The 27,621-nt window shown below is 49.1% G+C and overlaps 11 protein-coding genes across 11 annotated transcripts; 9 read left to right on the top strand and 2 right to left on the bottom strand.

Moving 5' to 3' along the window:
• Positions 1–68: 68 nt before the first annotated feature.
• On the top strand, positions 69–2,081 carry mirB (uncharacterized protein; the record flags this gene model as incomplete). Its single annotated transcript, XM_058453385.1, has 4 exons — positions 69–337; positions 405–675; positions 741–1,086; positions 1,150–2,081. 4 exons carry the CDS (start codon positions 69–71, stop codon positions 2,079–2,081), a joined length of 1,818 nt encoding a protein of 605 aa, XP_058307576.1.
• Positions 2,082–3,611: 1,530 nt separating this feature from the next.
• Positions 3,612–4,689, top strand: N7498_006322 (uncharacterized protein; the record flags this gene model as incomplete). The annotated part of the gene is made up of 2 exons (XM_058453384.1): positions 3,612–3,875; positions 3,934–4,689. 2 exons carry the CDS (start codon positions 3,612–3,614, stop codon positions 4,687–4,689), a joined length of 1,020 nt encoding a protein of 339 aa, XP_058307575.1.
• A 289-nt stretch (positions 4,690–4,978) lies between these two features.
• On the top strand, positions 4,979–5,323 carry N7498_006321 (uncharacterized protein; the record flags this gene model as incomplete). The annotated part of the gene is made up of 3 exons (XM_058453383.1): positions 4,979–5,075; positions 5,130–5,198; positions 5,271–5,323. The coding sequence occupies 3 exons, from the start codon at positions 4,979–4,981 to the stop codon at positions 5,321–5,323; spliced, it is 219 nt and encodes a 72-aa protein (XP_058307574.1).
• A 1,466-nt stretch (positions 5,324–6,789) lies between these two features.
• N7498_006320 (cation-translocating P-type ATPase) lies at positions 6,790–10,090 on the top strand (the record flags this gene model as incomplete). The annotated part of the gene is made up of 3 exons (XM_058453382.1): positions 6,790–7,029; positions 7,111–7,376; positions 7,444–10,090. 3 exons carry the CDS (start codon positions 6,790–6,792, stop codon positions 10,088–10,090), a joined length of 3,153 nt encoding a protein of 1,050 aa, XP_058307573.1.
• A 2,138-nt stretch (positions 10,091–12,228) lies between these two features.
• N7498_006319 (Zn(II)2Cys6 transcription factor) lies at positions 12,229–13,743 on the top strand (the record flags this gene model as incomplete). Its single annotated transcript, XM_058453381.1, has 1 exon — positions 12,229–13,743. One exon carries the CDS (start codon positions 12,229–12,231, stop codon positions 13,741–13,743), a length of 1,515 nt encoding a protein of 504 aa, XP_058307572.1.
• A 978-nt stretch (positions 13,744–14,721) lies between these two features.
• On the top strand, positions 14,722–16,521 carry N7498_006318 (fungal specific transcription factor domain-containing protein; the record flags this gene model as incomplete). The annotated part of the gene is made up of 3 exons (XM_058453380.1): positions 14,722–14,905; positions 14,970–15,439; positions 15,490–16,521. 3 exons carry the CDS (start codon positions 14,722–14,724, stop codon positions 16,519–16,521), a joined length of 1,686 nt encoding a protein of 561 aa, XP_058307571.1.
• A 480-nt stretch (positions 16,522–17,001) lies between these two features.
• Positions 17,002–18,614, bottom strand: N7498_006317 (CRAL-TRIO domain-containing protein; the record flags this gene model as incomplete). The annotated part of the gene is made up of 4 exons (XM_058453379.1): positions 17,002–17,534; positions 17,596–17,695; positions 17,750–17,791; positions 17,865–18,614. The coding sequence occupies 4 exons, from the start codon at positions 18,612–18,614 to the stop codon at positions 17,002–17,004; spliced, it is 1,425 nt and encodes a 474-aa protein (XP_058307570.1).
• Positions 18,615–19,576: 962 nt separating this feature from the next.
• On the top strand, positions 19,577–20,278 carry N7498_006316 (uncharacterized protein; the record flags this gene model as incomplete). The annotated part of the gene is made up of 1 exon (XM_058453378.1): positions 19,577–20,278. The coding sequence occupies one exon, from the start codon at positions 19,577–19,579 to the stop codon at positions 20,276–20,278; it is 702 nt and encodes a 233-aa protein (XP_058307569.1).
• Positions 20,279–20,690: 412 nt separating this feature from the next.
• Positions 20,691–21,986, bottom strand: N7498_006315 (uncharacterized protein; the record flags this gene model as incomplete). The annotated part of the gene is made up of 5 exons (XM_058453377.1): positions 20,691–21,055; positions 21,112–21,176; positions 21,231–21,348; positions 21,412–21,778; positions 21,834–21,986. The coding sequence occupies 5 exons, from the start codon at positions 21,984–21,986 to the stop codon at positions 20,691–20,693; spliced, it is 1,068 nt and encodes a 355-aa protein (XP_058307568.1).
• A 1,863-nt stretch (positions 21,987–23,849) lies between these two features.
• On the top strand, positions 23,850–25,271 carry N7498_006314 (uncharacterized protein; the record flags this gene model as incomplete). The annotated part of the gene is made up of 4 exons (XM_058453376.1): positions 23,850–24,150; positions 24,206–24,335; positions 24,388–24,836; positions 24,892–25,271. The coding sequence occupies 4 exons, from the start codon at positions 23,850–23,852 to the stop codon at positions 25,269–25,271; spliced, it is 1,260 nt and encodes a 419-aa protein (XP_058307567.1).
• Positions 25,272–25,631: 360 nt separating this feature from the next.
• On the top strand, positions 25,632–26,837 carry N7498_006313 (zinc-binding alcohol dehydrogenase family protein; the record flags this gene model as incomplete). Its single annotated transcript, XM_058453375.1, has 4 exons — positions 25,632–25,778; positions 25,840–25,964; positions 26,021–26,565; positions 26,623–26,837. 4 exons carry the CDS (start codon positions 25,632–25,634, stop codon positions 26,835–26,837), a joined length of 1,032 nt encoding a protein of 343 aa, XP_058307566.1.
• Between the last annotated feature and the right edge of the window lie 784 nt (positions 26,838–27,621).

Here is a 27,621-nt window from a genome sequence, read left to right as displayed (position 1 = left end):
CGACCCTTCCCCTCGATTCTGTTCGGGTCGCAAGCAATTCACTTTTCCCTTTTGCCAGTCAAGCAGAAATGACAATCTTGGGCAAAGTCAACCATTTGGTCGGTTCGAAGACCAATGACCTGGAGGACTCCAGGGTCGAAGACCCGAACACCCCGGTTGCCATGGAGGCGAAGGCCGGCGACAACAAAGAGTACGGGGCTGGATATACGGGAGAAGCAAATGAAGTGAACGCCCATGACGAGAAAACTCCTGATGAGAACGCCCAATCCGGTGTGCAAAAAATCGAGGCTGTGACTTTGACCTGGTCGAAGACATCCCTGGCCACGATATTGATCCTGTAAGATTCTGCCCTCTTTGCTTTTGTCTTTTGCGGCAAAGAGCTGACACTAAATTCCATTTAACAGAATCTGGATTCTCACGTTGGTCAATGGATTCAAATCTTCCATTACCTACAGCTTGACCCCCTATGTCACCAGCGATTTCAAGGCCCATTCACTTCTGACGGTCATTGACATCGTCGCCAAGGCAATCACCGGAGCGGTGTATATTCCCATTGCTAAAATATTGGATATCTGGGGCCGTGCTGAGGGCTTCCTTCTCATGCTCGGTTTCTGTGTCCTAGGCATGATTCTTATGGCCGCGTCCTACAATCTGGAAACATATTGTGCTGCTCAGGTAACGTTGGAACCATGGCGATACTACTCAAGTCTCCAAGGGTACTAACGCCGCTAGCATGTTAGGTCTTTTACTCGATCGGTTTTGGTGGCCTCGGCTATTGCTGGGATGTGCTTGCAACTGATGTGACAAGCTTGCGAAACCGAGGCTTGGCATTCGCCTTCACCTCGTCTCCGGGTTTAATCACTGCATTTGCGGGATCTAGAGCTGCTGAGGGGTTCCTGTACAACGTCAACTGGCGCTGGGGCTTTGGTTGCTGGGCAATTATCTTCCCCGCCGTGGGCTTGCCAATCTACGCGCTGTTGGCATATCAGTTGAACAAGGCCAAGAAACAAGGCCTTGTCACCCCAAGAGTCAGAAGTAATCGAAGTTTCGCCGAGATGATCAAGCATGTTATCATCGAGTTTGATCGTTAGTCGCCCCGATCACGTTTCCCAGACCCTTCCGACTGCTAACAATTCATTCGGCGAATAGTACCTGGTGTCATCCTACTCGGAGGTGGCTTTGTCGTGTTCCTTCTACCTTTCACCCTGGCTAGCTCCTCACCTCACGGGTGGAAAACTGGGTACATCATTGCAATGATTGTGGTTGGCTTTGTGTCCATCGTTTTCTTCTTTCTCTATGAGGTTTACCTGGCACCGGTTCCGTTCCTGAAGAATCGCTTCCTCCTCAACCGCACCGTCTTGGGAGCATGCCTTTTGGACTTCACGTACCAGATCTCGTACTACTGCTACGCCAGTTACCTGACGTCATTCCTCCAAGTTGTTTACAACCTCTCCGTGGCCGATGCTGGATACGTCGGAAACATCTTCAGTGTGGTTTCATTCGTGTTCCTGTTCATCGCCGGCTATCTCATTCGCCTTACTGGACGTTTCAGATGGATTTTGTTCATTTGCGTTCCGCTCTATATTTTCGCGCTGGGACTGATGGTCCACTTCCGTCAGCCGAACGGATATATTGGATACATTGTCATGTGTGAGATTTTCTTCTCGATTTCTGGAGGTATTTTTATTCTCTGCGTTCAGCTTGCTGTCCTGGCTTCCGTCGATCATCAGCATGTGGCTGCGGTGCTCGCTTTCTTGTTTGTCAGTGGAAGTATTGGTGATGCCGTGGGAAGTGCTATTTCTGGAGTCATTTGGACAAACACCTTTGAGAAGGCTCTTATGCGCTACCTCCCAGAATCTGCGATGCCAGAGGTTGCTACAATCTACGCCAGCTTGCCTGCACAGCTCGCCTATCCAGTCGGAAGCCCGGAGCGACTTGGAATTCAGCTGGCTTACGGATACGCACAGACCAGAATGCTTGCTGCTGGTACTGCCATCATGGTCTTGGGCTTTGTCTGGGTTGCAATGATGAAGGATCTCAACGTCAAGAAGATGACACAAACGAAGGGCACCGTGCTTTAAGTAAAGTTTCTGGTGGCTGTCAAGCATTTATCGATAAGGAAATTGCAATCCTTTGATCTAGACGTCCAAACGATGAGGTTTGCCGCGATTGATATAGATATAGGCAGGCAAGTTTGGTCTTTTCGAGGATTACACGGCCTTCTCGTGACGATCCTGCGACTATAAAGCCATTCCCCAACCACAACGCCCAGAAGAGACATTAGAAAGGAGGCAATAGATAGATGAAATAAAGAGGTCAATAAACTTTGTACCCTTTGCCAAGTCATAAAGGCTTCGCCCCGTGATAATTCAGGAGATGAGAAGCCATTGAATTTCTTCTCTCCAGTCTGCACCAAAGCAAGGGATGCCTTGGAATTATCCCTCCCAAAGCTCCCTCTTTATCAAATCTTAATTCAACAGGATTCCGTTGGCTTCATGGACAGCTCTTGGAGCTACTCTAAAATGGTGTTTGAGTTCAGATGACAGCACTGGAAATGTTTACCTGATTTCCAGCAACATTGATTGCGCCCTCAAGCTTCATTTCTGCAACTTTTATGTGTGGAATGCACCGAGAAACTGCCCTGATATGACATCATCATCGGCAATTCTGTCCCGATCTCCAAGAAAATGGAAAATGTCCGAGGTAGCCGACCAGGAAGAATGTGGGGTTGCACTCCTACGAGAGGAGCCGTAGTGTCTGGCCAATTCTTCACGAAGTTGCTCGAACCTTGACTTCTAGGCACGAAGCAGCCACCACATTTTCTCATGAAGTCAGTTTTGTACCCTGGCTTTAACAGACTTGAAGTGTCCTGTGAGCCGCCGGAGTATATGCAAGGCCACCAAATAACCCTTACTACAAGATACTGTGCTGATAAAGATAGGTATTGGTGCGTGAGTAAGAGGGATTTTGTAGGGCCTGGCCGGTATTCAAAAAAGTAATGGTGACACATAAGAGTAGAAGTGGGAGACTACCGCTTATTGATTCAAGTGCAACTGCAACCTCGAATGGCATGATCTTTCGTAACATGCTTGTCATTCATTCAACCTGACCAGCCACGTGATCATGCAGGTGGCTGGTGATCCATCCACGCGAAAGTAGAATGGATGACTTGATGATCCTATTAACATAGCTTCTATATATGGTAACAACTACCTGGTTTATTAATTCCGGTTACGGCAATCGTGTGAGGGCGCGATCTGGCCATTTCCTTGTGGCAAACTGCCCAGACCCATCGAAACTAGAAAAGTTCCGAATAGTTTACCTCCACATACCTGAGCCTTGCATCTACAGAATGCAGCGTGCCGTCCCTTAGAACTCGCTAAGCCACTGTAACTTTTTTTTCACTCCACTACAAACCCCGAATTAATGATGTCTAATGAAAGTGGCAACGTTGGCAGGATATTATCCCCGGGTGGTGCAGATAAGAAACAACGGCCAAGCCGAGACAATACCAGGCCAACATTCCTCATGGAAGGGGGCTTCACGTAGTATTTGATGTATGATCTAGGCACTATCACGCAGACAGGGGCCGGCCTTTTTGCTGCTGGGCCATGCAGTCCGATAATCCTTATATGGATTGGGGTATCCTGAACCTGGACTCAGACAATGATTACGACGACTCCCAATTGAGTATGCCGATCATGGCTGATCATTTGGGATTCAGTCCACTTACACTACACTATGCTTATTTCGTCCTCATACCTGCGATCGCCAGCATCATATTCTATACGGCTTCAACGCAGATCCACGACCTCCACTATGTTGATGGGTTGTTCATGTGTTTCAGCGCCATTACGGGGACGGGATTGAACGTGGTACGACTGGGTTACTACTTATTCGAGAACCAATGTTGATCGCTGACCGTTTTTACAGATGAACCTGTCTATACTAAATTCTGTACAACAAGGCACCCTGTTCACCCTTCTTATCCTCGGGCATGCTATTCCTATTTTCGGTTTCATCTCTTTAAAACGTGCCTGGTCGCTCAATTCAGCTCTGAAACATAGTTCAAACAAGGAAACGGGAGAGCAGAATGTGCCTCGCACGCCAACGTTGCAAATGCAAAAAGAGCAAATCACCGAGGATATTATTTTGGCTCCAGTGACGGCCAAGGCGAAAGTCACCACTGCAGTGAGAGAGGTTCCAGCGGATGTTTCGTCTCCTGGTGAGCCCGAGGGATCATGGAACGACTATGGCTTCATGGTTGTCACAGACCTGACACATCGTGATCAAAATCAACCAGTCGCTTCCATCACAATAATCGGTAACAAGAAAGATGTCAACAATGGAAAGGCAAAGATTTTACGCGTGAATATTAGACTGAAGAACATGATGCAATGGGCAGCAGACCGCCTGGCCCGCAAAGACTCAATCCACTTCAGTGCGCCCGGTGGGGTGGAGTGTATGGCACTTTTCCTGATATCAGTGCTTGTCATATTATATTTTATCGGGTTCCTTCTTCTCGGTATTGTGAGCCTCGGCCTCTGGTCAAAGTTTGTTCGCCCAGACATTCCACGCGAAAATGGAGCCTCGCCTTTCTGGGCAGGCGCTTTTCTTGCTACATCTGCGCTTTCCAACAACGGCCTGTCTCTTATCGATACCAACATGGGCCCTTATCAGAAAGAGTGAGTGATTCGCGAAACCGTTGCTCAGTAACTTCGTTAACCATGACCTGAGCAGGGTCTTTCCGCTTCTTGCCTGCGGCTTCCTCATTCTTGCTGGAAACACCCTTTTCCCTTGCTTGCTTAGATTTATCATCTGGGCCTTGAGAGCGATGTTGCCAGATAAACCTGCTTGGCAGTCGTGGCGACTAACTTTCGATTTTACTCTCGCTCAATCCCAAAAGGTTTGCGCTTATTTGTATCCTGCTTGGCATACATGGTTCTTATTGGGCACAATCCTCGTGCTCAACGCCATCATGTGGGGCGCTTTTGAGTTGTCTGCCATCCACAACGAGGAAATTCGCTCTCTTCCGACCAACTTCCAGGTCTTAGATGGGCTTTTCCAGGCTTTAGGTGTGTCCTTCCAGGGATTGACACTTTCTGGATAGAGCTAATGAAAGAATACAGCCGTGCGTGGTGGCGGGTTTTCTGTCGTGATGATTGATAGGTTGCCGCAAGGCTTGCTTATTCTATACGGTACGTGCTCTACTCCATAATCATGAATTGTCAACCTTTTTTCGAAACCTGTGCTAACGAAATTTGATTTAGCCTTTATGATGGTGAGAGCTCACACATGCCAAAACAACAATACCAGTAGCTAACTATACCGGGGCTAGTATCTTTCTGCTTTTCCAGTCTCAGCCGCTATCAGCAACAGCACACAAACCACCCAAAGTTGGCCCGTAGATGCCTCTTCTCAAGATGACTGTGGCCCACATTTCTCGAGCTTTGCTCGCGGCCGCTTCGTTTATCAACAACTTCACTCTCAGTTCAGCCACGACATCTGGTGGCTCTCTCTTGCAGTTTTTCTCATAACCATCATTGAATCGGATCACTACAGGGCCGACCCATTGGCGTTTTCCACTTTCAACATCATTTTCGAGGCTATCTCCGCATATAGCTGCGTCGGTGTGTCTGTTGGCTATCCGGGTACAAGCTATGCGTTTTGCGGCGCCTGGCACACACTTAGCAAGCTATTGCTTATCGCGGTTTCAGTGCGAGGAAGACATCGTGGGTTGTCTGCCATCATTGACAAAACTGCTCTTTTTGCTGAACCGCAGGGCGGGAACAAAAAGAAATTGGCTCAGCAGGAGAAAGATGAACATGTAAATATCAAAGAAACGCCAGTTGGTTGCGTCTAACATATTTTAAAAGTGACGCTCATTTTTGAGGAATATACAAGAAACTTTGTCACCAAATTTTCCGCAACCTTATTTTTCGTTCCCCAGGATTTTCTCATCTTCATCTGGGAATACTTTTCGCTTTTGCTAGTTCAGCGTTCCTCGTGTCACCAGTCAAAATCAAGATAGGAAGGTCCTACCAGACGAAACAAGGTTTTCATCAGCACCGGCACAGGTCGGAATCTCGTTTTCGCCGATGCGCCCGCCGGGATGCCCAGAATTTGGCGCCAAGAATTGCCAACCCGAAGGACGGGGTGGGAATTTGCCACTCACCCTGAGGACCATTTTATCAGTCCTTCACTCCTTGGTCCGAGCGGCATCTGTAAGGCTGGCTTGGCTATTACCAATGACGAGGATAGCCACAACCTGCCGTATTTAGCCCTTTTCTCGACCATGGACCATTCCTGGGCCAAGAAGAATTGGGGTATCCGAGGATCTGGACGACCTATGGTGAAACGACAGGTTGCCCCGTGGGTGTGTCGCTCTCAATTTTTAACCGCAACTCGAAGATCAGACCCTCCACGACCAGACTTGGACCACTAACTACTACTCCATGGCTCTCTGGGCCAAGTGCCCAGATCGGGCCCCGCGTCTCGGCGCCAAGTTGAGTATCTCTTCTCTTCCAATGACTGTCTCCTACCAACCATTGGACATGGATGGTTCAGGGCAATGGGTCATGGCAAAGGCCTTGGATATCCACACCGACTCAGTTGTGCCGGCAGAGCTCGCTCTCTCGCGTGTGACCTTAAGAGTCACTGTGTGCCCCGCGCAAAAGCTGCATTCTTTCTAACCCTTCAAGAAACAATTGCTCCAGATAAAATACAGATACGCAAGCAATTTAACACTGGGTACAGATATAACTTTCGACTCAACTAAAAGAAAGTCCAATGCCCGACGAAAAACCTGCCGCAGACCTCGGGTCCGGCGGCAGCCCCCTAAGCCAGCCGGCTCACACACTTCCTTATGAAGCGGTACTCAAGGAACTCACCACCGGACTCGATGAGGGTCTGGCCCCCGATGAAGCGAGTCGTCGTCTCCAGCAATATGGTCCCAACAAGCTGGACGAAGGCGAAGGCGTGTCGGTGGTCAAGATTCTCATCCGCCAGGTGGCCAACGCAATGATGCTAGTAAGGCACCCCTCTCTTTTACCATAATACCTTAGGGTAATGTTGAACACCCGCCAGTTCTGATCAAACTCTTCGTTGCAGGTCCTGATTCTCGCCATGGCGGTGAGTTTCGGAATTAAATCGTGGATTGAGGGCGGAGTTATCTGCGCTGTCATTGTGTTGAATATTGTCGTCGGGTTCTTCCAGGAGTACGCTGCTGAGAAGACCATGGAGTCTTTGCATTCATTGTCGTCGCCGACTGGGACTGTCTCGAGAGGCGGACAGACATTCGCAGTGCCGTCAGCGGAGATCGTACCTGGTGATATGATCGAGTTGAGAACAGGAGATACCGTTCCAGCAGATGTTCGGTGAGTGTAATTCTACTATTTCATTAAAGAATTCTAGGTAGTTTGTAACTTTTACTGACCGTAACAGACTTGTTGAAGCAGTCAACTTCGATACCGACGAGGCTCTTCTGACTGGCGAGTCTCTTCCCGTCCAGAAGGAATGTGATTCGATTTTCAAAGAGGACACTGGCCCCGGAGACCGGCTCAATATCGCGTACAGCTCAAGTACTGTTACTCGAGGTCGTGCTCGTGGTGTGGTTGTCAGTACCGGCATGTTCACTGAAATCGGTTCTATTGCTCTCGCATTGCGGGCCAGTGACAGCAAACGTCGTCCTGTTAAGCGCGGTCCCAACGGCGAGACCAAAAAGCGTTGGTACGCGAAGGCCTGGACTCTCACCGGGACAGATGCTGTTGGTCGATTCCTCGGCGTCAATATCGGCACCCCCTTGCAACGGAAGCTATCGAAACTGGCCTGTCTACTTTTCGGAATTGCCGTTGTGTTCGCTATCGTCTGCATGGCTGCAAACTCCTTCAGTAGCAGCACAGAGGTTATCATGTACGCGGTCGCGACCGGTATCAGTATGATTCCTGCTTGCTTGGTGGTCGTGCTTACCATCACTATGGCGGTGGGCACCAAACGCATGGTTGAGCGGCATGTTATCGTTCGCAAATTGGACTCGTTGGAAGCTCTCGGTGCTGTCACTGATATCTGTTCCGACAAGACCGGCACATTAACCCAAGGCAAGATGGTTGTCAAAAAGGCCTGGATTCCATCTCGAGGGACGTACTCTGTCGGCACATCCAACGAGCCTTTCAATCCTACCAATGCTGATGTCACGTTCACCCCTGTCCCTCCTCTGCGGTTTGATGATGAGAAGGAAGGTCTCGCAGAGGAAAACGCCGAAAGTCTGGTTTCAGGAAACCGTCAGCTCGAAGACTTTCTGGACGTTGCTTCCATGGCCAACCTCTCTCACGTGTACAAGTCCGAAGAAGGCGAGTGGCAAGCGCGAGGCGAGCCAACTGAAATCGCTATCGAAGTTTTCGCTTCGAGATTCAACTGGAACCGTGACCGCTGGACCAAAGGAGAAGGCGCAGTGTGGCACCAAAAAGCCGAATTCCCGTTCGATTCGACCGTCAAGAAAATGTCCGTTATTTTCAGCAAAGTCACACCGCAAGAGACCCGCACGATGGTATTCACCAAGGGTGCAGTCGAGCGCATCATAGATTCATGCACTTCTGTCATTTGGGATGAGGATTCATCTACCCCCATACCAATGACCGATGATCACCGCGACGAAATTCTCCAGAACATGGAGGAACTCGCCAAGCTGGGACTTCGCGTGTTGGCTTTGGCCCATCGCCCGTACACCGATCAGCCAAAAGTCCTCGAAGATTCCGATTTGGAACGTGAGGATGTTGAGAAAGATCTGTGCTTCCTGGGGCTGATCGGCTTATATGATCCCCCGCGCCCTGAAACAGCAAGCTCAATCCAGGCCTGCTACAAAGCTGGTGTGGTGGTCCACATGGTTACTGGAGATCACCCTGGCACAGCAAAGGCAATTGCACAGCAAGTTGGAATTCTTCCTGCTGACTTCAGTACAGTGGCAGCTGATGTCGCGGACGCTATGGTCATGACTGCCAGTCAATTCGACAAACTCACTGAGGATCAGATAGACGCGCTTCCGACTCTACCTTTAGTCATTGCACGCTGTGCTCCTCAGACCAAGGTGCGCATGATCGATGCCCTTCATCGCCGTGGGCGCTTTGCAGCGATGACTGGAGACGGAGTGAACGACTCTCCCTCTCTCAAGCATGCCGACGTTGGTATCGCTATGGGCCTGGCAGGGTCTGATGTGGCTAAAGACGCGTCTGATATTATCCTCACGGATGATAACTTCGCGTCTATTCTCAATGCTGTCGAGGAGGGAAGACGCATCTTTGACAATATTCAGAAATTTGTGCTCCATCTGTTGTCTGAAAATATTGCTCAGGCTTGCACCCTACTCATTGGGTTGGCGTTCAAAGACGCGGATAACCAGTCCGTCTTCCCTCTGTCACCAGTTGAAATCCTCTGGGTTATCATGATTACATCGGGCATGCCCGACATGGGCCTTGGTATGGAGGTGGCTGCCCCTGACATCATGAATCGCCCTCCCCAGAGCAAGCAAGGCATCTTCACTTGGGAGGTGATCATCGACATTATGGTTTATGGTGTTTGGACCGCAGCGCTCTGTCTAGCGGCATTCTCTATCCGCATGTGGGGATTCGGCGACGGCAATCTCGCCCGCGGCTGCAACAAGGAGTGGTCCGAGGAGATCAAAGACTGTGAGCTGGTATTCAAAGCTCGCGCCACCACGTTCGTGTGTCTCACTTGGTTTGCACTCTTCCTGGCTTGGGAGATGGTCAACATGCGTCGCTCTTTCTTCCGCATGCAGCCGAAATCGAAGAAGTATTTTACTCAGTGGATGTATGATGTGTGGCGAAACAAGTTCCTTTTCTGGTCTATCATGGCCGGATGGGTTACGATGTTCCCTATCCTGTATATCCCTGTACTGAACGACGTTGTCTTCAAACACAAGCCGATTACCTGGGAATGGGGTATCGTGGCTGTCGAGGCGGTTTTGTTCTTCATGGGCGTCGAAGCCTGGAAATGGGCTAAGCGGGTCTTCTTCCGTCGACAAGCGAGAAAAAACCCGACTTCGAGTCCGTTGGCTGAGGTCCCAGAACAGGCATAATGAATGCTTTCCCTGATCCGAAATCGAATCGGACCAGGTAGCATGCTACCAATTTTGTGTTTACGCAACGCATTACGGGAATATACTAACTGGATACTTGGACAGTCAATCATACACACCGGGGATACCTTGAGGGGTTCACAAGAATGAGTTGAAGAAGTTTGGACTCATAGGTTTGTATCTTCGGCACTGCGACGCCACACATGGTTGCTCTCCCGCGTAACATGTGAAACTATAGATAGAAGGGATGTATAAGCAGCATAGTCAATCAATCACTCCATAGTTTGTTGAGCCTCTTCCATGTACTATACTTGATTTCAACTAATTCCCGCCACCTTCTCGGTGTTCTCGTTATATGCATTTTGTTGATAAATCTACAGAAACACGCCTAGATTTAGCTATCATGGAGGGAGCAATTTGCGGAGTGATTTTGCTAATGACGGTGACTTTGTCCCGCGCCAGTTTCCGTTTGGGTTAGTGATTGGCGCTTTGACACAACTCCACGGTCAAGTGATATAACCAAGGCCAATCGAGACTGATGGGCGCCAAGATGCCCGAGTTCCTTATTGGGCGCGGTCATCATGCTGCGTTCTAGGCGTCCCGTGGACCCCAACTGATCCTAAATCCAATGAAGTGCCGTAGTTCCATCCGAGGCCGAGCGTGCGATCCTTGCGCGGACCGAAAGACCAAGCGCGGTGGGTGTTCCCCGTGTCGCCGGTGCAAGGCTCTCGGTTGCATCACATTGCGGAATCATTTAAACCAGGGCCCAAATAACTATGGGCTGCAAAGAAACGTGCAAGACCTGAATCGAAGAAGTCCCCACCAGGCCCACGACAGTCACACCGCAACATTTGCAAAAAGCAAATACGAAAATGACGTGTCAATAAATGAAATACGGCGCTGCCTTCCTTTTCCCTGCGACCAGTGATCAATGTCAACGACCTGTCGGCTCCACAACACGTCCGGTGTCGCGGCGTATGTGGTCGCCACAGCAGTCGCTGCCGTGATATGGAGAGCCGTCAACTGGATAGGGGAAATTGATGGTTTTCATGTACCATTACTATCGAGGATGAAGTAAGGGATTGGTCACAGAATCTCAAAAGACTACAGCATGACTTCTCTATCAGCAGAAGCTCAGAACCGATGCCTTGTTGTCATCTTTCTACTAGTGCGTTTACTTCTTCATGAGGCCATTGCCTTTCCACAGTTTCTCGAACTTGATCAAGCGAACCATTATGCTTCCTTGACCAGCAAAGAAGCCTAGCTCCATCTCCGTATAGTTTGGGTTCTCGTATTACCGAAAGATATGTCTCCGCATTCTTCAACTCTTCTTGGTCCAAGGATCCACTTCGGGGGGGGGGCACACCACACGCTTCGATTGCCTCACACCTCAGAATACGAACTCTCGATCTAAGTTTTGCATAGCTCCAAGCCGGCGAGGATCCATCGGGTTTGCTACCCTGCATAACCCGTCTTTTTTCAAACCTTCGCCGGTGTGGGCGGCCATGAAAACAATACTAGCATGGATGTGAGGAATAGTCAGGACCGAGTGCCCCACAGGCATTAGCCGAGAACCGACGTCGATGTCTTTCCAGCGAATGGAACTAGCGAATACCGCGATTTCCTTCGCCGAGATTCTCTCCCGCACCCCCTACATTTCACAATGCAGGTCGGCGAAAGTTTTTAAATAACTAAGGCAGATTTTTAGGGGCGTACCCAACGTAGATCTGGGCCTCGGGCTATTGCAGGAAAGGTCACCGAGGCGGCCTGGGCCGTCCCCCTGCCCCTGCATCATCGGCCAAGCGTCAACTCGGTCGAATAGCAATCACGATTTTAGCACATTCAAGATTGCCTAGGCTAAATGGAAGCATCGTCTGCTAGCTACCGCAGCCGATTCTCGGAAGATCCCAATTCTAGCCCGGAAAAGGCAGTTCTAAGCGTTGATCAGGGCTCGGCTATTGGTCCGTGGGAGAATCCCGGGGAAAGCGGGGAAATTGCGCCCGGGAGATCAGTTGTCCGGACTTCGTGTTTCATCTTTCCTCACCCCTCTCTCAACATTCCCGTTGTCTATTGCGGCTGTTCAACTGACCCCGGTCGCCTTGCCATCTCCTTTGGGTGACCTCTACTCTCTTGAGAAGATGGTTCTAAAGGCATGCGACCGGTGCCATTTGAGTAAGGAGAAATGCACCTTCACAGACGATAATCAGCAGCAATGCACCAGGTGCCGGCGCCTGAAGATTACCTGCTCGACATCCCGACGGAACAGACGTATAGGTCGCCGCCCTGCTGCGAAAGCCTTCCCGCATGGGGAGATGCAAATATGGAGCGTCGATTCACATCAACAATGCCCGTCCGACGCTCGTGATACCAAAGCGTCACCGAGTGTGCCCCGAAAACGTTCAATCTCAAGTACGCCGTCCGATACAACGGAAGAACTTGGAACTCCACAAAAAGTCGACTCGCCCGACAGCGATGACGCCATGCTCTTGCCACCGGAGAAACTGCTCGCCTACCCTGCCGAACTTCAAACAACCCGCGATGCTATGCGCACAGTGCTAGACGTGGATCAATTTACTGCAATTCATATGCCATTCATGTGGGGAACGAGTTTCGTGCCCGAATCCCAAAGGACCGTCTATGCGATTTTATGTCTATCGGGGCCCACGTTAACCGAGGGTTACTTGGCATTCATCGGGCTCATGACGAGCTACCAAAGATCACTTGTTATGCGACGAAATGCCCCCGACATGATGAAAGCTGCGAAAGGTCTGCAACGACTGCGAAGCGTCAAGATAACGCAAAGTTGCGATGCGGTTTGTGCTCTCTTCTTGGGGCAAACCATGTATGTGTTCAACGTACTCACCGCGCACGACTCGTCCACGGCCCATTCCATCGTGCGAAGCTCCCTTATGTCAACCAAAGCCTGGGTCCCGGCCCTCATACAATACCCCGTCATGGACACAATAATCATGACTCCTATTCTCGTCGACACGGTCGAATGCTTGGCGCGTCGCGAGGTTCCTATATTGAAACTCCCGGCCACAGAAAGGATCATTATAGATCGCTATGCGGGCCTCCTTGCAACCCTTTTACCCATCCTGTACGATCTCTGCGAATGCAGCCATGATATGAAGAGGGATATCACCGATATCGGATCTGACTCGTACCCGGAACACTCCCAACGCCTGGCTGAGATAGAGCAAACAATCCGGCATTGGAAGCCTCAAACATCACCCCAGATGTTCACCGATTTCGCGCAACACGAGATCTTGGCAATGGTGACACAAGCAAATGTTTATCGCCTTGCGGCTCTGTTGATCATCCACCGCCTGCGGTATCCTCTAGGCGTCGAAGATGCCACGGGGCAAGACCTCGCAAATAGTATTTTTGCCGAAATGTCCTTTTTTACCAAATCAGCTACCCACAAAACTACCGCTCTGCCAGTCGTGTTTCCCTTAACATTATCCATGTTTGAGGTCCAAGGACCGGGGGAGGAATTACTGGAAAGATTATCTTCATTTACAGTTCAAAGTACAAGTGCATTGAGACTTCAGGAATTTGTCAAGCGGGTCCGAGCATCACGAGAGTTAGGGTTTAGGGGGTTTTGGTTTGAATTGGCTGAAACACAACTTCATGCAGCGATGCCTCCTTGATCTACTTATCCTATCACGCTAAGAAATCCACAAGAAGACACTAATTCACGTTAATCAATGACTATGAGGTCATGCTTCTCCTCTAGACCCACTGACAGGAGGCATATGCCGGATAAAGTTGACTCTACCGGGGTGCTTTCTTGCCTTTAATAGGTTCCCGTGTCAAATGATCCCCCGGCCGTAGCCAATTTCTGGACAAGGATATATACCCCGGTGTCAAAGCTTCCGCTGATCCGGGGTTGAACGAATCTGGAAGTAAGCACCCGGGTCCCTCCAATGATATCTGACCAGATCCCCGTCCGGTCAATGCCCCACCTAGCCGGATTGAGAATAAAGGGGCCGGATTACGTCGTGGAATAGGACGATCCTTTATTTAAGGTATTGCAATTCTCTCGAATTTCAAGATTTGGATTGCATATCTTCTTCTCTTTCAAGGTTTAAAAACCCCTGGGGTCTCCGCGGATCCTCACTGGCAGACTTTGATCTTTTATATTCTCTCTAGCAATGAACAAGCCCGAGTCAAGCTAGCGTCGGAACCCCAGGCTACATGAATCCTTCATTTCCCTTTCCCTGAGACCACAAAATACTCCGTATTCACCCGGGGAAAATTCGCTAGCCGTTTGCCTCCCTTGGAAAAAATTACCTCACATCTGGCACATCGCTATCTCGCGACCTGAGAGTGCCTCACCTTCAGAATTCTTCGAATCACTATACACTTTACTTCTTCGTATCCATCTTCTTTGGGCAGTAAAAAAAAATGTCATCGCCACAAGCCCGACCCATGCCTCATTTTGAGACAGCTGGAAAGGCATGTCATTCTTGTCGAATCAACAAGATCCCCTGCGGCGCCGCCCCTGGAACCCCATGTCAGAACTGGAACCGGCGAGTTCCCTACCACGAGATCGACCAAAGAAGTAGCAAGAAGTAAGCCTTCTTTATCTTATTTGAACAATCAACTTACAAATTGCCAGACGAAGAATGAATCCTAAACCATCTGCAATGTCTCCACCGGTTCCAGAGGGGGTATGGCCTCTTGGCGTCGATACGCACAACACCTACCCATTAGACCTAGCTTCCCAGTACATGGATTTCGGAGACGAGTACGCGATCATTGCAAGTGACCCCGAGGCCGAGTGGACCAAAGTGACCCTTGACCCTGCTGGTGAGCTTTCCCGGATTCAACAAACCTTACGATGCACAACGAGCCTTTGCTTATTGCCAATTAGCTCCACCACAACTCTCTTTGGATACCCAGACAGTGTTAAATTCTACCAACGACGAATTACGGAATACCTTCACCGATTTCAGTTCTGAGGGCTCTTCTCAAGGCTCTCCGTCGTCAACGCTGAGCCATGTGTCACTGTTGCCAGACTTTGTCCATCCCCTTCCACCTGCCATAGATTCGGCAACCACCGAGTTTCTTCAGGTGAACGGTGTCTTTACACTCCCGAGTGAACGTCTTCAAAGTGCCCTCTTGCAATCTTTTGTCGAATGCGTACTGCCTTCCATGCCAATCGTTGAATGGCAGGATTTTCTCAATTCGATTTACGGTCGGGGTGGCCATAGCCCCATTAGCTTGCTCCTATTCCACGCCGTGATGTTTTCCGCGACTACATTTGTTGATTTGAAACACCTAAATGAGGCGGGATATTCGAATAGGCGGGAAGCACATGAATCATTCTTCCAGAAAGCAAAGGTATGCCGAGGAACTGTACCAGCTTGAGGTTCCAACTAACAAAAGAACAGCTTCTCTACCAAGCATGCTACGAAGAAGACACCCTCACCATCGTGCAATCCATGCTCCTCCTAACCCACCGCGCTGACGCTAAAGACGGTGATGACAGCAGCCACTGGATCGGAATAGCAATATCCATGGCCACATCCATCGGCCTCCTTCAAGATCCGAACGGCACCAGAAACTTTCACCACAGCTCTAGACTCTGGAAGCGAGTCGCCTGGGCATGCTACACAACAGACTGTCTCATTTCACTAAGACTCAGATGCCAACCAAATATCCCCAGCATCGGCTTTTGTCACCAGACTCTAACAGAAGACGACTTTGAGCTATACAGTCTCCCCGAAGATAATTGGATCCTGTCACCGAGCTGCACAGTAGCATACGACGCCAACGTTCAGAGAGAACTTGCGCGTATATACATTGCAAATACGCGTTTATGTGTCTGTATCAGCGAAGTTCTCGATTTCAGGGGCAAGGCCAATCACCTTTACGCGTCGGCCGAACCAATAATTTCAAGAAACAGAGATAGCCTCGACAAAGCCACGAGAGTCTCCATTTCAGAATACAAACTAGCAGATTGGGCTGACTCCTTACCATCCTCCTGCCACGCCCCCTCTTTGGAGTCCAGCAACATCAACGATCCGACAATCGCCGTGCAGCGCAGTCTTCTCCACCTGCAGTTCTATACGACCATCGCGATTTTGCACCAAATGCAACCCTTCCAATCATCCAAGTTCTGCGTCCAGCATGCTGCGAGTCAAATTACGTTGATTGCGTCGGAATTATATGAAAAGGGGCTGCATGATCGATTGTCTATTGTTGGTGTCACGGCGATTCTCGTGGCGCTGATTATTCACATGTCTAAGCTGAAGGCGTCACCATCGTCCGAGAGATACCAGGCTATCAAGAACTTCCAGTCGTGTCTTGACGTGATGGTTAGTTTAAGGGATGTTTATTGGGAGGCTGCGAGTGTTACTGAGTGGGCGTCGAAGGCGATTGAAAGCGTTGTTTTTGATGGGGTTTTAGAGTTGGTGGATTGACTGAAGGCTAATTTCTAACTATGATCTTGTATTAATAATTGAAAAGCATGTGTAACGTCGTTAATTATATATAATGCACAACATGAGCTGATTATGAGTTAACTAATGAAGTGGGCTTTTTGAAGTGGTCTGTAGCATACCTCGATACACATCATGATGAATGCTGGAAGGACATAAACATTCGCCGGTCCCAGGTCGGCGGATTGCCATTTCCATTCTAGGTATAGATAATCACCAAGCGATTGTGATACGCTACTTAGTTGCCGTGACGTATGGACACGAGAATCTTGGCCTAGTAGCACAAGGTTTCCGTGGAGAGTTTGGGCTCTAGAGCTAAAACAGAAACACACCCGGGACTTGGCCGACACACATGACGCTTTCAAAGGCTAAAAGAAGACGAAATTCAATTTACTTTCAGCAAAATCCAATATGTCTAGAAAGAATCCAAAACCAGATCATCAAGTCTCCTCGTGACCAAAATCAAGCAGCAACAGCAGGGACCTGCGCAGTCTCCACATTATCCATTACCATGTTAGGCTTCTCCTCCACCTGAGCCGAAGTCGACGTCGAAGCTGTCGTCGAAGCCGGAACAGGATAAAAGTCAATATGTCCCCCTTCCTTGATAACCCCAGTCCTATCCAAAATAGTCCTGGCACGAACGTAGGGATCAAGCTGCCAGTAATTGTCTCGCAGCTTCATAATCACTTCATCGCGACCACTCGGCGGTGGATCGTTCTTCGAGCTTGAGATCCACTCAGAAGTCAACGTGAAAAGCTCATCTCCGAGCTTCTTCCTTTCAGCCAGGATATTTTCACGCGTGATCGTATCTTTGAGTCTGTCATTCTCGTTTGGCTGGGGCTCGATGTATTCGTATTCCCAGTCTTCTTCGCCGCCGAGCTCTTTCAGGATTTGGGATTTGGGGATCATTTTCTCGAGATCCTTCGCGCCGCTGATAAAGTGGACTTTAGCGGCGACTACGGGGTCGAGGATTCCGTGAATGATTTTCCAGAAACCTATGTTCAGTCCAAGTCAATTCTGAGCTAAGATGGTAGTCACTGGGGGCTTGAGACGAACCGGAGAAGATCCAGGGAGCGTTGTAGAAGATTATGGCTCCCAGAGATTCGGGGTAGTTCTCTTGAAAGCTGTCGATGATGAATTTGACCGGTAGGAATTCCTAAATTGCAATTTAGTTCAAAAGGTTCCACAGGGTCAAGGCATCTTCTCTTACCCAGTTAGAAAGACTGAATGACGTCAAGTCGAAAACAATTGCCTAGTTGAAGCTGTGCGTTAGCGTTTCTCCAAATGCAAAATCCACTAATGTGGCTCCTAAGTACTGAGCTTACCATGGTCTCCACTGGGGGGACCTGCAAAAATCGAACGGTCTCAATGCAGTGAATGATGTAGTCATTCAATCCCTTCTGCGTTTGGTCATTTGGGTTGTGTGTCCGCACTCGAATGATACAGATAGGACGACCCCAGTTATCAGATCCATGGTAATGGCCCTTGCCAGTCTTCAGCTGATGCATAAAGCCCTGGCCATCTTTCGTTTCAGCCGAGTCTCCGCTCTGTCGCGATTTCTCCAGTTGGTATTCCTCGCCTTTGAGAAGAACCTCTTCATCAACTTTGTACTCATTGACTCGCCAGTTCAGGGCTGACACGAGCTTGATCCATGCTTTGGGGATGTTCCATTTCTCCGCCCGGATGAAACGTAGACAAAGCGCGTCGGGATGGTCTTGCTTTAGAACTGTAAGCAGGGTCGAGCGCAGCTTGTCTCCGGGGAGCTTTTTCAAAAGCGAGTTGATGGTTTTGATCTCGTTTGGGCCTGTTTCCAAGCTTTGTAGAGTCGAGAGGAGGTTGGCCGGAATGGCAACCGTGTCTTCTTCTGTGGGTTGAGCTTGGGATCGGCCCAGAGAGAAGAAACGTCGATGAGTGCCACTAGAAGAGACCGATGATTTGCGGGCAGGCTCTGGACCGGGAATGGTAGGATCCCAAGATTGCATCAGAATTCGCCAAAACTGGTGCAGTTTCTCTTGCTGTGAAGCATCCAGTCTCCCGACGTATCCAGGGGCTGAGTTCTCTGGTATGTCCGCCATCTTGCAAAAAGGGTTGGAAAGATCTAAGGATAAATCTGGGTGAAAACCAACAATTGATCTGGGGTGTTGTCGTGAGGAGTTCTGGATATTTAGGTCGAAGAATCAGTTTATTTTACAGCTAGGGAGTGGCCGATGAGATCATAATAGTGCCAATCATTTTAAGCACTTTGCATTCTCGGGCCCCCATGTGATTTTTTCTCCTGATTTTCAGCTACCTCGGGGCCTCGAAGCTGCAGCTTCATGCGGGGCTAATGCAGAAAGAGGGGTACGTTGGGCCATGTGTAGGATATAGCGCTAAGGACTAGCCACAAAACGCAAAAAGAAACCGGCTAATGTTGAACCTTAACATTGATCTTCGAACCGCATGGGCTATGTTAAAAGAAAAGAAAGCCATGAACAATATAACTCTAAACCCCGCTCGAGACGTGACCGCGGAACAGATACCAAAATAGTATGAAGCGGCCGGGGTTAACTCCACTGGGTCGAGCGGTATTCGACTGGACAGGTCCGTGTGGCCGGGAGCGACCGACCCCGCCTGCCCCTGGATTCTATGAGCCGTCCCAAGAACGGGCTTGTCAGTGACCTATGTTGAAGCATAACAAGTACAGCGAAAGAATTTGCTAATAGGGACTCGACCATTGTATTTCTTTGGATTTTTGACTTACCAATATCACTCTTTCCTACGGGAGACTGTTTGTGGATGTCCTAGAGATCGCAGATGGGAAAAAAAGAAAAGAAAATACAGGCCAAGGTTCAGGTCGTTTACAGAGGCCTTATCAGGGCAACAATGCAAGCTGCAGCTACCACCAGGGAAACGTGCTGTGTAACCTCTCGTATCTCACTTTTGAATGTTGTGGGTCCGCCACGCGTGAAAATCGCCGAAACAGAATCTGTCGTCACGTGTCCACCATCTCTCATTCATCACGCCAGAAAGAACATCGCGCCGAGGTAAACCAGGGGGCATGGAGGTTCGGAGCAATTTCAAAGAACTGCCCATCGAACCCCACGGCATAATCTGGGAAAATGACTTCGTCGACTCCGAACATGAGCAGCGACTCATATCAATCTTCCAAAATGAGCTAGAATGGCCCGATCGCTCCGGTCGGATATCTCTCCACTACGGCTACACTTTCGACTATAAAACATTCGGCATAGACCCGGAGATCCCCTACAAGGAATTCCCCGAGTGGCTCCAGCCACTCATCCCGACTACCGAAGCTCGGCCTCCGGACCAGGTCTGTCTGCAGTACTACCCGCCGGGTGCTGGCATCCCGCCGCACGTAGATGCACACGGGCCTTATGATCAGCTCTACGCGCTTTCTCTTGGCGCGCCGGCTATTATGCAGTTCCGCAAGGGAGAAGAGCGGGTTGAGGTTGATTTGACTCCGAGGAGCATGATGCAGATGTCTGGTGATTCAAGACTGCATTGGACTCACGGTATTAAGAAGCGCAAGAATGATACGCTTCCGGATGGGACTGTGAGGCCACGCCAGGATCGATGGAGTATCACGTATCGATGGCTTAGGGAAGGTGGGGAGTGTGAGTGCGGGAATATTCATCATTGTGACACCGCTCAGCAGCGGAATGGAACTGAGAAAGAGAAGAGGTCATTGAAAGAGCTGGCAGCTAAGGCAAGTGACGAGGACCCTGTCGCCTTGAGCTGACCGTCACGTATTAACGCTCTTTGAGCTTGAACTGAGATGAACCTTGTCATGAGAAGACGCTCATATCGCCCATGTTTGCAGCGCATTGTATCTATCAAGCCTTTATATACCCACGCAAAAGTCTCGGTTTTTTTTTATCTTTCCTGCCCTGTACTTAAGACGTTGCATTGAGTTGAAGACAGTAAACGTGCCCATCTGACTTCCATTTTGGACAAAATGCCTGACGAAACGAAAGTAGGGAATAAATGGATTGAAAGTGATGCGAGGACTGGCCAGTTTGATGAAGCGTCCAGCGCTTTTACATTGTCTCAGTCCCACCGTCTCGACCTTTGTTCATCCTACGTGAACGTGAAACTCCTCCTATCCCATAAGCCAATAATAACAAACTGCGTAACTCCTATTGCGCGCCTCCCTATCCCTGTTTACCATATTGTTCATAGCTAACCGAAATCTCATCCGTCCTCGCGATACCCCCAGTGCTCCGCATAATAGTCTCATCGCTAGTATTCTTCGTGTTGTAAGAGATGACAGTCTTCTGGTAAGGGCTGCCATCTGAGTTGAGGGTAGAATGTTCGGGGCCAGAAATTGAGAGTTTGCCGTATTTTCTACCACTCCCATACAACGGTAGTTTATATGGTGTGTTCCCGGAGGAGCCGCTCTTACCATCCTTTCCGTACCGCACACGGATGTAGAGAGGACGGAGAACGGGAATTGACGAGCACATGATTGTGACGCAGCTTTCGGTGGCGGACCAGATGAGCATGGGGACGGTATCATCTGTGGATGAGGGGGTTAGATTTGTCAATCTTGAATGAAGATAAGAGGGGACGTACAGATGTACTCGGATGCGTTCAAGCCTGACAAGGCTACAGTGCGGACGATGCCACATATTCCAGCGCTAAAGACTACCACTTAGATGACACCAAGTACATGGAGTGCTCTCGAGACTTACAAAACACCAAGACTGAGGCCGCAAGCAACGGTGATCTTTTCCTTCTGTTTCATGTTGAGATCCCAGACAACGAACCACGGGAGTATCGCAAAGGAGAAGTCGGCACCAACGAACCATGCTGGGAAGTGATAAAATCAGCGATTTCATCACCAATGAAGAGAAGACATCATGTTTTACTCACATCCAACAGTGTATCCAACCCTGGAGAAATCAAGCCAGCAATACCCCGGTGTTCTCGGATCCCAAGTCTTCTGCACCGGCACACACTGCACTATAACGGTGATACACGCGAAAGTTGTGATGATGGCTGTAATCACGATGCAGGCCCAGATAAATCCAATCTGGATTTTATTCCTCACGATTCGAAGTAGAAAAACGCCGACGGCTGCCTTTCCAATTCCAATGACCGCGAGGCCAGCAACCTGACTGAATAGTTCGTACTTCACAGCCGTGAAATAGGTGTCCGGGTCCCCAACAGTTGCATAAAGTTGTCCGAGACCGTAGTAAGTTCCTATGGTGACGAATACGGTGTAAAGGATATGAACAATCTGCAACGTGTTAGTCGTCGCCTAAGAAAAGCCATGCTGCGATTTTCAGTCTCACCAGCGCAAGAACAACGAGATAATCATCAATACCAACGGCGTTCAGAAGGCATTTCCGCGTATATAGTCTCAGCCCGACGAAGATAGCGAAGATAACGACCTCCACCCAAAGGACCGCATTGGTCATTGGCCCTAGACCTCCGTATACACCCATTTTGGAGATGAATAGGACTTATTCACGAGCGAGAGATAGGAATCATGAAAATAATGGGGGAAAGGGAATGCTGCCCAGGAGAATGATGGAACTTTCAGTGCGACAGTCTCGAAGCTTTTACGGGTTGTACAATTTGAGACATCATTTTCCGTTGCCTATCGTTCTGCATACTAACTCAAAGCGGAAGGTTGGAGTTTTAGCATGCCTGAGCAAGTCTCTTCACACTACAGAGTACTCATTCAAGGAAAATTAAGCCAGGATTCAAGTCTTGTTCTCTTTAGAGTTGCATATGGATTACCCACGAGGCTATACTAAACTAGCAGGCGTGTGTATGCCACCAGGTCGGCGCTAACCGAAAGAGGCAGAGATCAGTCGGGCACGGATGCATAGGATCGCGTTCCGAGCCCATCGTTGAAGCCATGGACCCACATCCAGATGGCAGTAAAGATTGACAGATCACAAATATTCTCCTGACAAATAGAAGGCCCACATTTGAAACACTAGGAGCTGTCATGTTAGCCAACGGCCCGCGCGTTGATCCCACGAGCTTCCCTGACAGGAAACATCCAGGCATGAAACGGAGGTTTTGCAATTGGTTCGAAAACTCGATCGTCTGCAGTAAGGTTTTTGCGTTCAATGGTCAGGGCATTTCTCCAAGTTTGGTCTTCTGGACTCTTCAATGTTCTAGGCCCTCGTGCAGTCTGGGCTTTCTCGACAAAAAGGAGTATTGAAATTCAAACGCGTGAAACCCAAGGAATTGAATCAGAAAGCAAGGAAAAAGCTGCAAATGCCGTGTGAATACGACCACGTCACCTCTGAAGTGAGCAATGACATTCACCGATAGAGGTGGCAAACACTAACATTGTTGATACCAAGAGCCCAGACCCGATGTCATTCACACTAAACTTGACAAGGCGCAAGCGCTAGCACCCAGAATTCCTACACGTTCCATTCCTCGTCCGTTGGCATCAAAGCTCCCGGTGCCTCCCAGCGATCCTTCCCAAAGGAGGTCAATTGATTTCGATCATCCTTCGCTTGGGTCCGTATTCCGCATCCGAGAAGAGCAGCCGTTACCTGTCAACAAAAGAAAGTTTTCGGTGGAGGGAATATCCGCCCCTCCTCCACTTTGGAATGTGGGATTGGATGTGCATGCCAAGTATTTACACCCTAACGCTCTGGTCCGTCCTTCCGGAGACCTGATACCATAATGGCGTCGTTGGGGCGCCGGGAGTCCGGATACTACCCCAGGTGCCACATTGCCGGCCACTGCTTAGACAGGGGCTTGGTCCTGGATCGGCATTTTGAGAACGAATTATCGCTCATTTCAGTTAATGCCACAAGTAGACTGGCGTGAGGGTGAAACACCGGCGTAAACTTGCAAGCTACAACGGTGTTATTGCAGTGAATAGCCTGCGAGCCCCCTGTGTAGTCATCTATAGCAGAGAAATACTTCTCCAGGAGTCTGCTGGTCAGTATAAAAAACGCAGTTCGTCGATTCTGGCTTCTTTCATGCGAGAGTTAGGGTGAAATTCCCATGTGTTCTATGGATATCAAGCAACAAGGCAACTAGAACAGGAGCAAAGCCTGTGGGGCATTGTGGGTTAGTGGTGAGGGGCTAACACTATTAGGTTTGCCTTCAGACTCTAGTGAGGTAACAGACTTGTTTTTACTGTTGATGTTTCAGGGAACTTTCCTGGAAGTCTCCGGCCTCGACCATGTGGTACTCCCATGTGGTCATTCCCTAGCCCAACGGCCCATGCGGGCATATAAGTTTGAGTTGACTGACGGTTTGTTCCTTGGTTCTTCACAGCCTTTTTGATAGCCGCCTTTCTAAGTCCATTCATTGAACCCTGAACGTTAAAAATGTCGAACCAAACTCAGCAAATTATTGCTACGCTTGACGCAGTTCACCCTGAGGCGTTCGGCGGTAACGAGGTAGAGCGCCTCGAAGTTCGCGCGGCTGCACGTCGTCTGCTTGCCAGAGTAGAATCACCCTATGAACGCGCATGGGGCTTTTGTTTCGAACACCCTGTCGTCTTTGCGGCTCTGCAAACATGCATCGACGTGGGTCTCTGGAAAGCCTGGACTGGGATTGGAGGTGATGAGAAGACCATTGATCAGCTGGCAAAGATGACTACCCCTACCGTTGATATTAATCTTCTGCGTATGTTCTCATCCCCAAAATAGCATGACCGAAAAGACTCATAGAATACATTCAGGTCGTCTCTTCCGCCTGCTAGCAGCTTTCAACGTTGTTGAAGAGACAAGTAAAGACAAATTCAAGCCGACACCATTTTCATACGCCATTGGTGACGAAAGCACGAAGGTCCGCGCCTCACTTCAGGCAGCGTAAGGATATCCCCAACCATTGCTCTATGTGCCAACTGACTTCGCGGCCCAGAACCAATCAATACATTGAGGCTGGACACAACTTACCCACCTACCTCGCCAAAATCTCTTATCAAGAGCCCACTGACATTAATGTGAACAATTACTCTGATAGTGATCCAGATGGCCTCAACTTTTTCGGGCGACTGCAAAAGTCCCCTGCCTACTTTGAAGCTTTCACTGGTCATATGGAAGCCTGGACAGCATGGAAGACACCGTGGACTAAGGTCTACAACACAACTAAGTTGTTGGAGGGCGCCGATTTGAGTAACGGCTCTCCATTCGTGGTTGATGTTGGTGGAAATACCGGTATCGATATCACCCATGTCCTCAACAAGCATCCAGAGCTGCCTGCCGGATCTCTGGTCTTGCAAGACCTTCCTGAAATCATTGCCAATTCTCAAGTCGATAAGAGGATTACCTCTATGGCTCATGACTTTTTCCTTCCCCAGCCTGTCCAAGGTGAGATATACTACCGTTGGAAATTCCCGGCATTCGACTAACAAGAAATCTGTAGGGAGCAGAGCTTACTTCATGCATGCCGTCCTTCACGACTGGCCCGATGACAAGGCAAAGCAACTGCTGGAGAATACCCGAGATGCAATGGTGAAGGGCTACTCAAAGCTCTTTGTCTACGACATTGTTCTTCCGCCCACGGGAGCCAGTATTAGCCAGGCTACAATGGACGTGAATATGATGTCGCTACTGTCAGCCTCGGAGCGGACCCAAGAGGCGTGGAAGAAGCTCTTGAGTAATGCAGGCTTGCAGATTGTCAACTTCTGGCCTGATCCTCAGCAGTACGAGATGATTATTGAGGCTGAGGTTGCGGGGTCATCGAACGATGTTTCAAATGGTCACACCAACGGTCACTCAAACGGCCACTATAATGGTCACTAATCTACCCTGCAGGTACTTTGAGATATGTAACGCAATAAATTTAACAAGTTTTCATAAAGTTCAACAAGGTGACATTTAGATGAGGTCTAGGCCTAGGTATTGGGAATTGCACGTGTGATTATAAAGCCTTCAGGTTCCTGGGAGGGTGGAGCAAAGCTTAGAAATCGACCCCGGAAAATTAGAAATCATGCAATATTTATCTGGCTTCAATTACCAATGTAGTATTTTACGAACAGCTATATAATGTTCCTTGCTTCATGAGAGCATAAGAACGGGCACCACTTCAAAGTCATTGCCAAAAAAAAAAAAAAGCACTGATCACCCATCAAGCCCACGAATCTATCCTAAGAAATTACAAATATGGCAACTTTCGAGAACAAAGCCGCCTGGATCACGGCCGCCCAGGCCACACCCCTTGAAGTTGGACCTGGCCCGACACCGAACCCTTCCGAAGACGAAGTCGTAATCAAGGTCGCATACTCTGCCGTCAACCCCGTCGACTGGAAAGTGAGATAACGGGTGCGATGACAACCCTTGGTGCCATTTGGCTAATCCAATCTATTTAAAGCTTCAAGATTATTCTGCACCGCATCTCAAATATCCTTACATATTCGGAACCGATGTGGCAGGCAACGTTGTAGCGGTTGGCTCCGGGCTCGCCAGTCGCTTCACAGTTGGCCAAAGAGTGATAGGGTACACATCACTTTACAGAGTCAATCTTCAAACCGCGCTGACCAAAATCTCCCTAGACATTGCGATGGCCTTCTCTCAGGAAAGCCCACCAACAACGGGTTCCAGCTCTATTCGACCTGCAAAGAAATCCTGGTATCCCCAATTCCCCATTCCTTACCTCTGGCAAATGCTGCGGTTCTCCCCTTGTCAATTTCGACTGCCGCCAGTGCACTTTTCCTTGAGCTCCAAGCCCCGCTCCCATCTTTGAATCCTAAGCCAACAGGAAAGAGGATCTTGATCTGGGGAGGAAGTTCTTCTGTTGGAAGTTCGGCGATCCAGCTTGCGGTTGCAGCTGGACTTGAAGTTGTGGCTACCGCCAGGAGTGTGAATCACAGTTTTGTGAGGAGCCTTGGTGCCTCGCACGTTCTTGACTACGAGGACTCGGATGTTCTTGATAAGACAGCTGGTCTCTTGAAACCAGGTGATCTTGTCGTGGATGCAATCAGCAGTCAGGATACGCAGGCCAAATGTGCGCAGATCTTAGCGGGACTTGGAGGAGGCAAGCTTCCATTGATGATGCCTCCCGAGGTCACGATGCCCGACAATGTGAATGCTGTTTTTGGTAAGCCGTTTATTTCAATGTTTTTAACAATATATCCGCTTTCTCACCATGGTTTAGTGAACTCTTTGAGCCCTGGCCTTACTGCTGTCGATATCGGAGACGCTGTCTGGCGGAAGTACATCCCAGAGGCATTGGCTGCTGGAAAATATCAAGCAAAGCCGGACCCCTTCGTTATTACTGGTGGACTGGAGAAGGTACAGGACGGGATTGATCTGCTCCGCAAAGGTGTCTCGGCAAAGAAAATTGTCATTGAGCTATCTGGAGAGCAATAGGGAAGCAAAAGCTTGGTCTTTCATAAGGGTAGCATCGTATAGATAAATATTATTCTTCTTGTGATATGAGGCTGGTGCAAATCAGGAACTAAGCCGAACCTCGGAATTAATCCCGAGATATCTATACGAAGAACCAAGTTGATTGGAAAGCAACTTGGTTCGGTATGCTTTCGATGCCGGCTATTTGGGCCACTCCAAAACCGTTTGTTGGGAGAAAGGATTGATTATTGCAATAGCGGAGGTTGAAATTGGTATTGAGATTATTGGATCTTCTGGAAATTGAAAATTCGGAGGCTTCTAGACCATGCGATCACTCGTTGGCGCGCATTTACCTAGCCCTTCACCCTCTGTGGGAGCTGTTCAATCGCTCACAGGAAAGAAATATCTGATGCTGCGCTTCCATTCATGATTTTAGATCCCCCATAAGCCCTGTGACTATCGCTGGGTTTCGTCAGATCTTTCGCATGGGGTGGTGGTTGTGTCTCTCTTACTGCCATCACAAACATTCTGTTCATCTATTTTGAGTGCTTCCACGGCAGTATGACAATGGCAAAGTCTCATGCCAAAAGTGGCATCCAAATTTTACAACATTGAACAGAAAAAGTGATAATTCCACTGACGCAACCTGGCTCTAATTGTCACTAATCTACCCTGTACTTTGAGATATGTAACGCAATTAAATTTAACAAGATTCATAACGTTCAACATGACTTTTTGTCATTGACTATATTTTCTACAGATTTACGGAGTGCAATGGTCTACATTGGGTCATAATGAGGAGATA

This window comes from Penicillium cinerascens (genome assembly GCF_028974065.1).
Source record: "Penicillium cinerascens strain IBT 15544 chromosome Unknown contig_6_segment0_segment0, whole genome shotgun sequence".
In the NCBI taxonomy this organism is placed as follows: Eukaryota; Fungi; Ascomycota; class Eurotiomycetes; order Eurotiales; family Aspergillaceae; genus Penicillium; species Penicillium cinerascens.
Note: the sequence above shows the minus strand (reverse complement) of the source record. Positions and strands in the feature narration are given on the sequence as shown.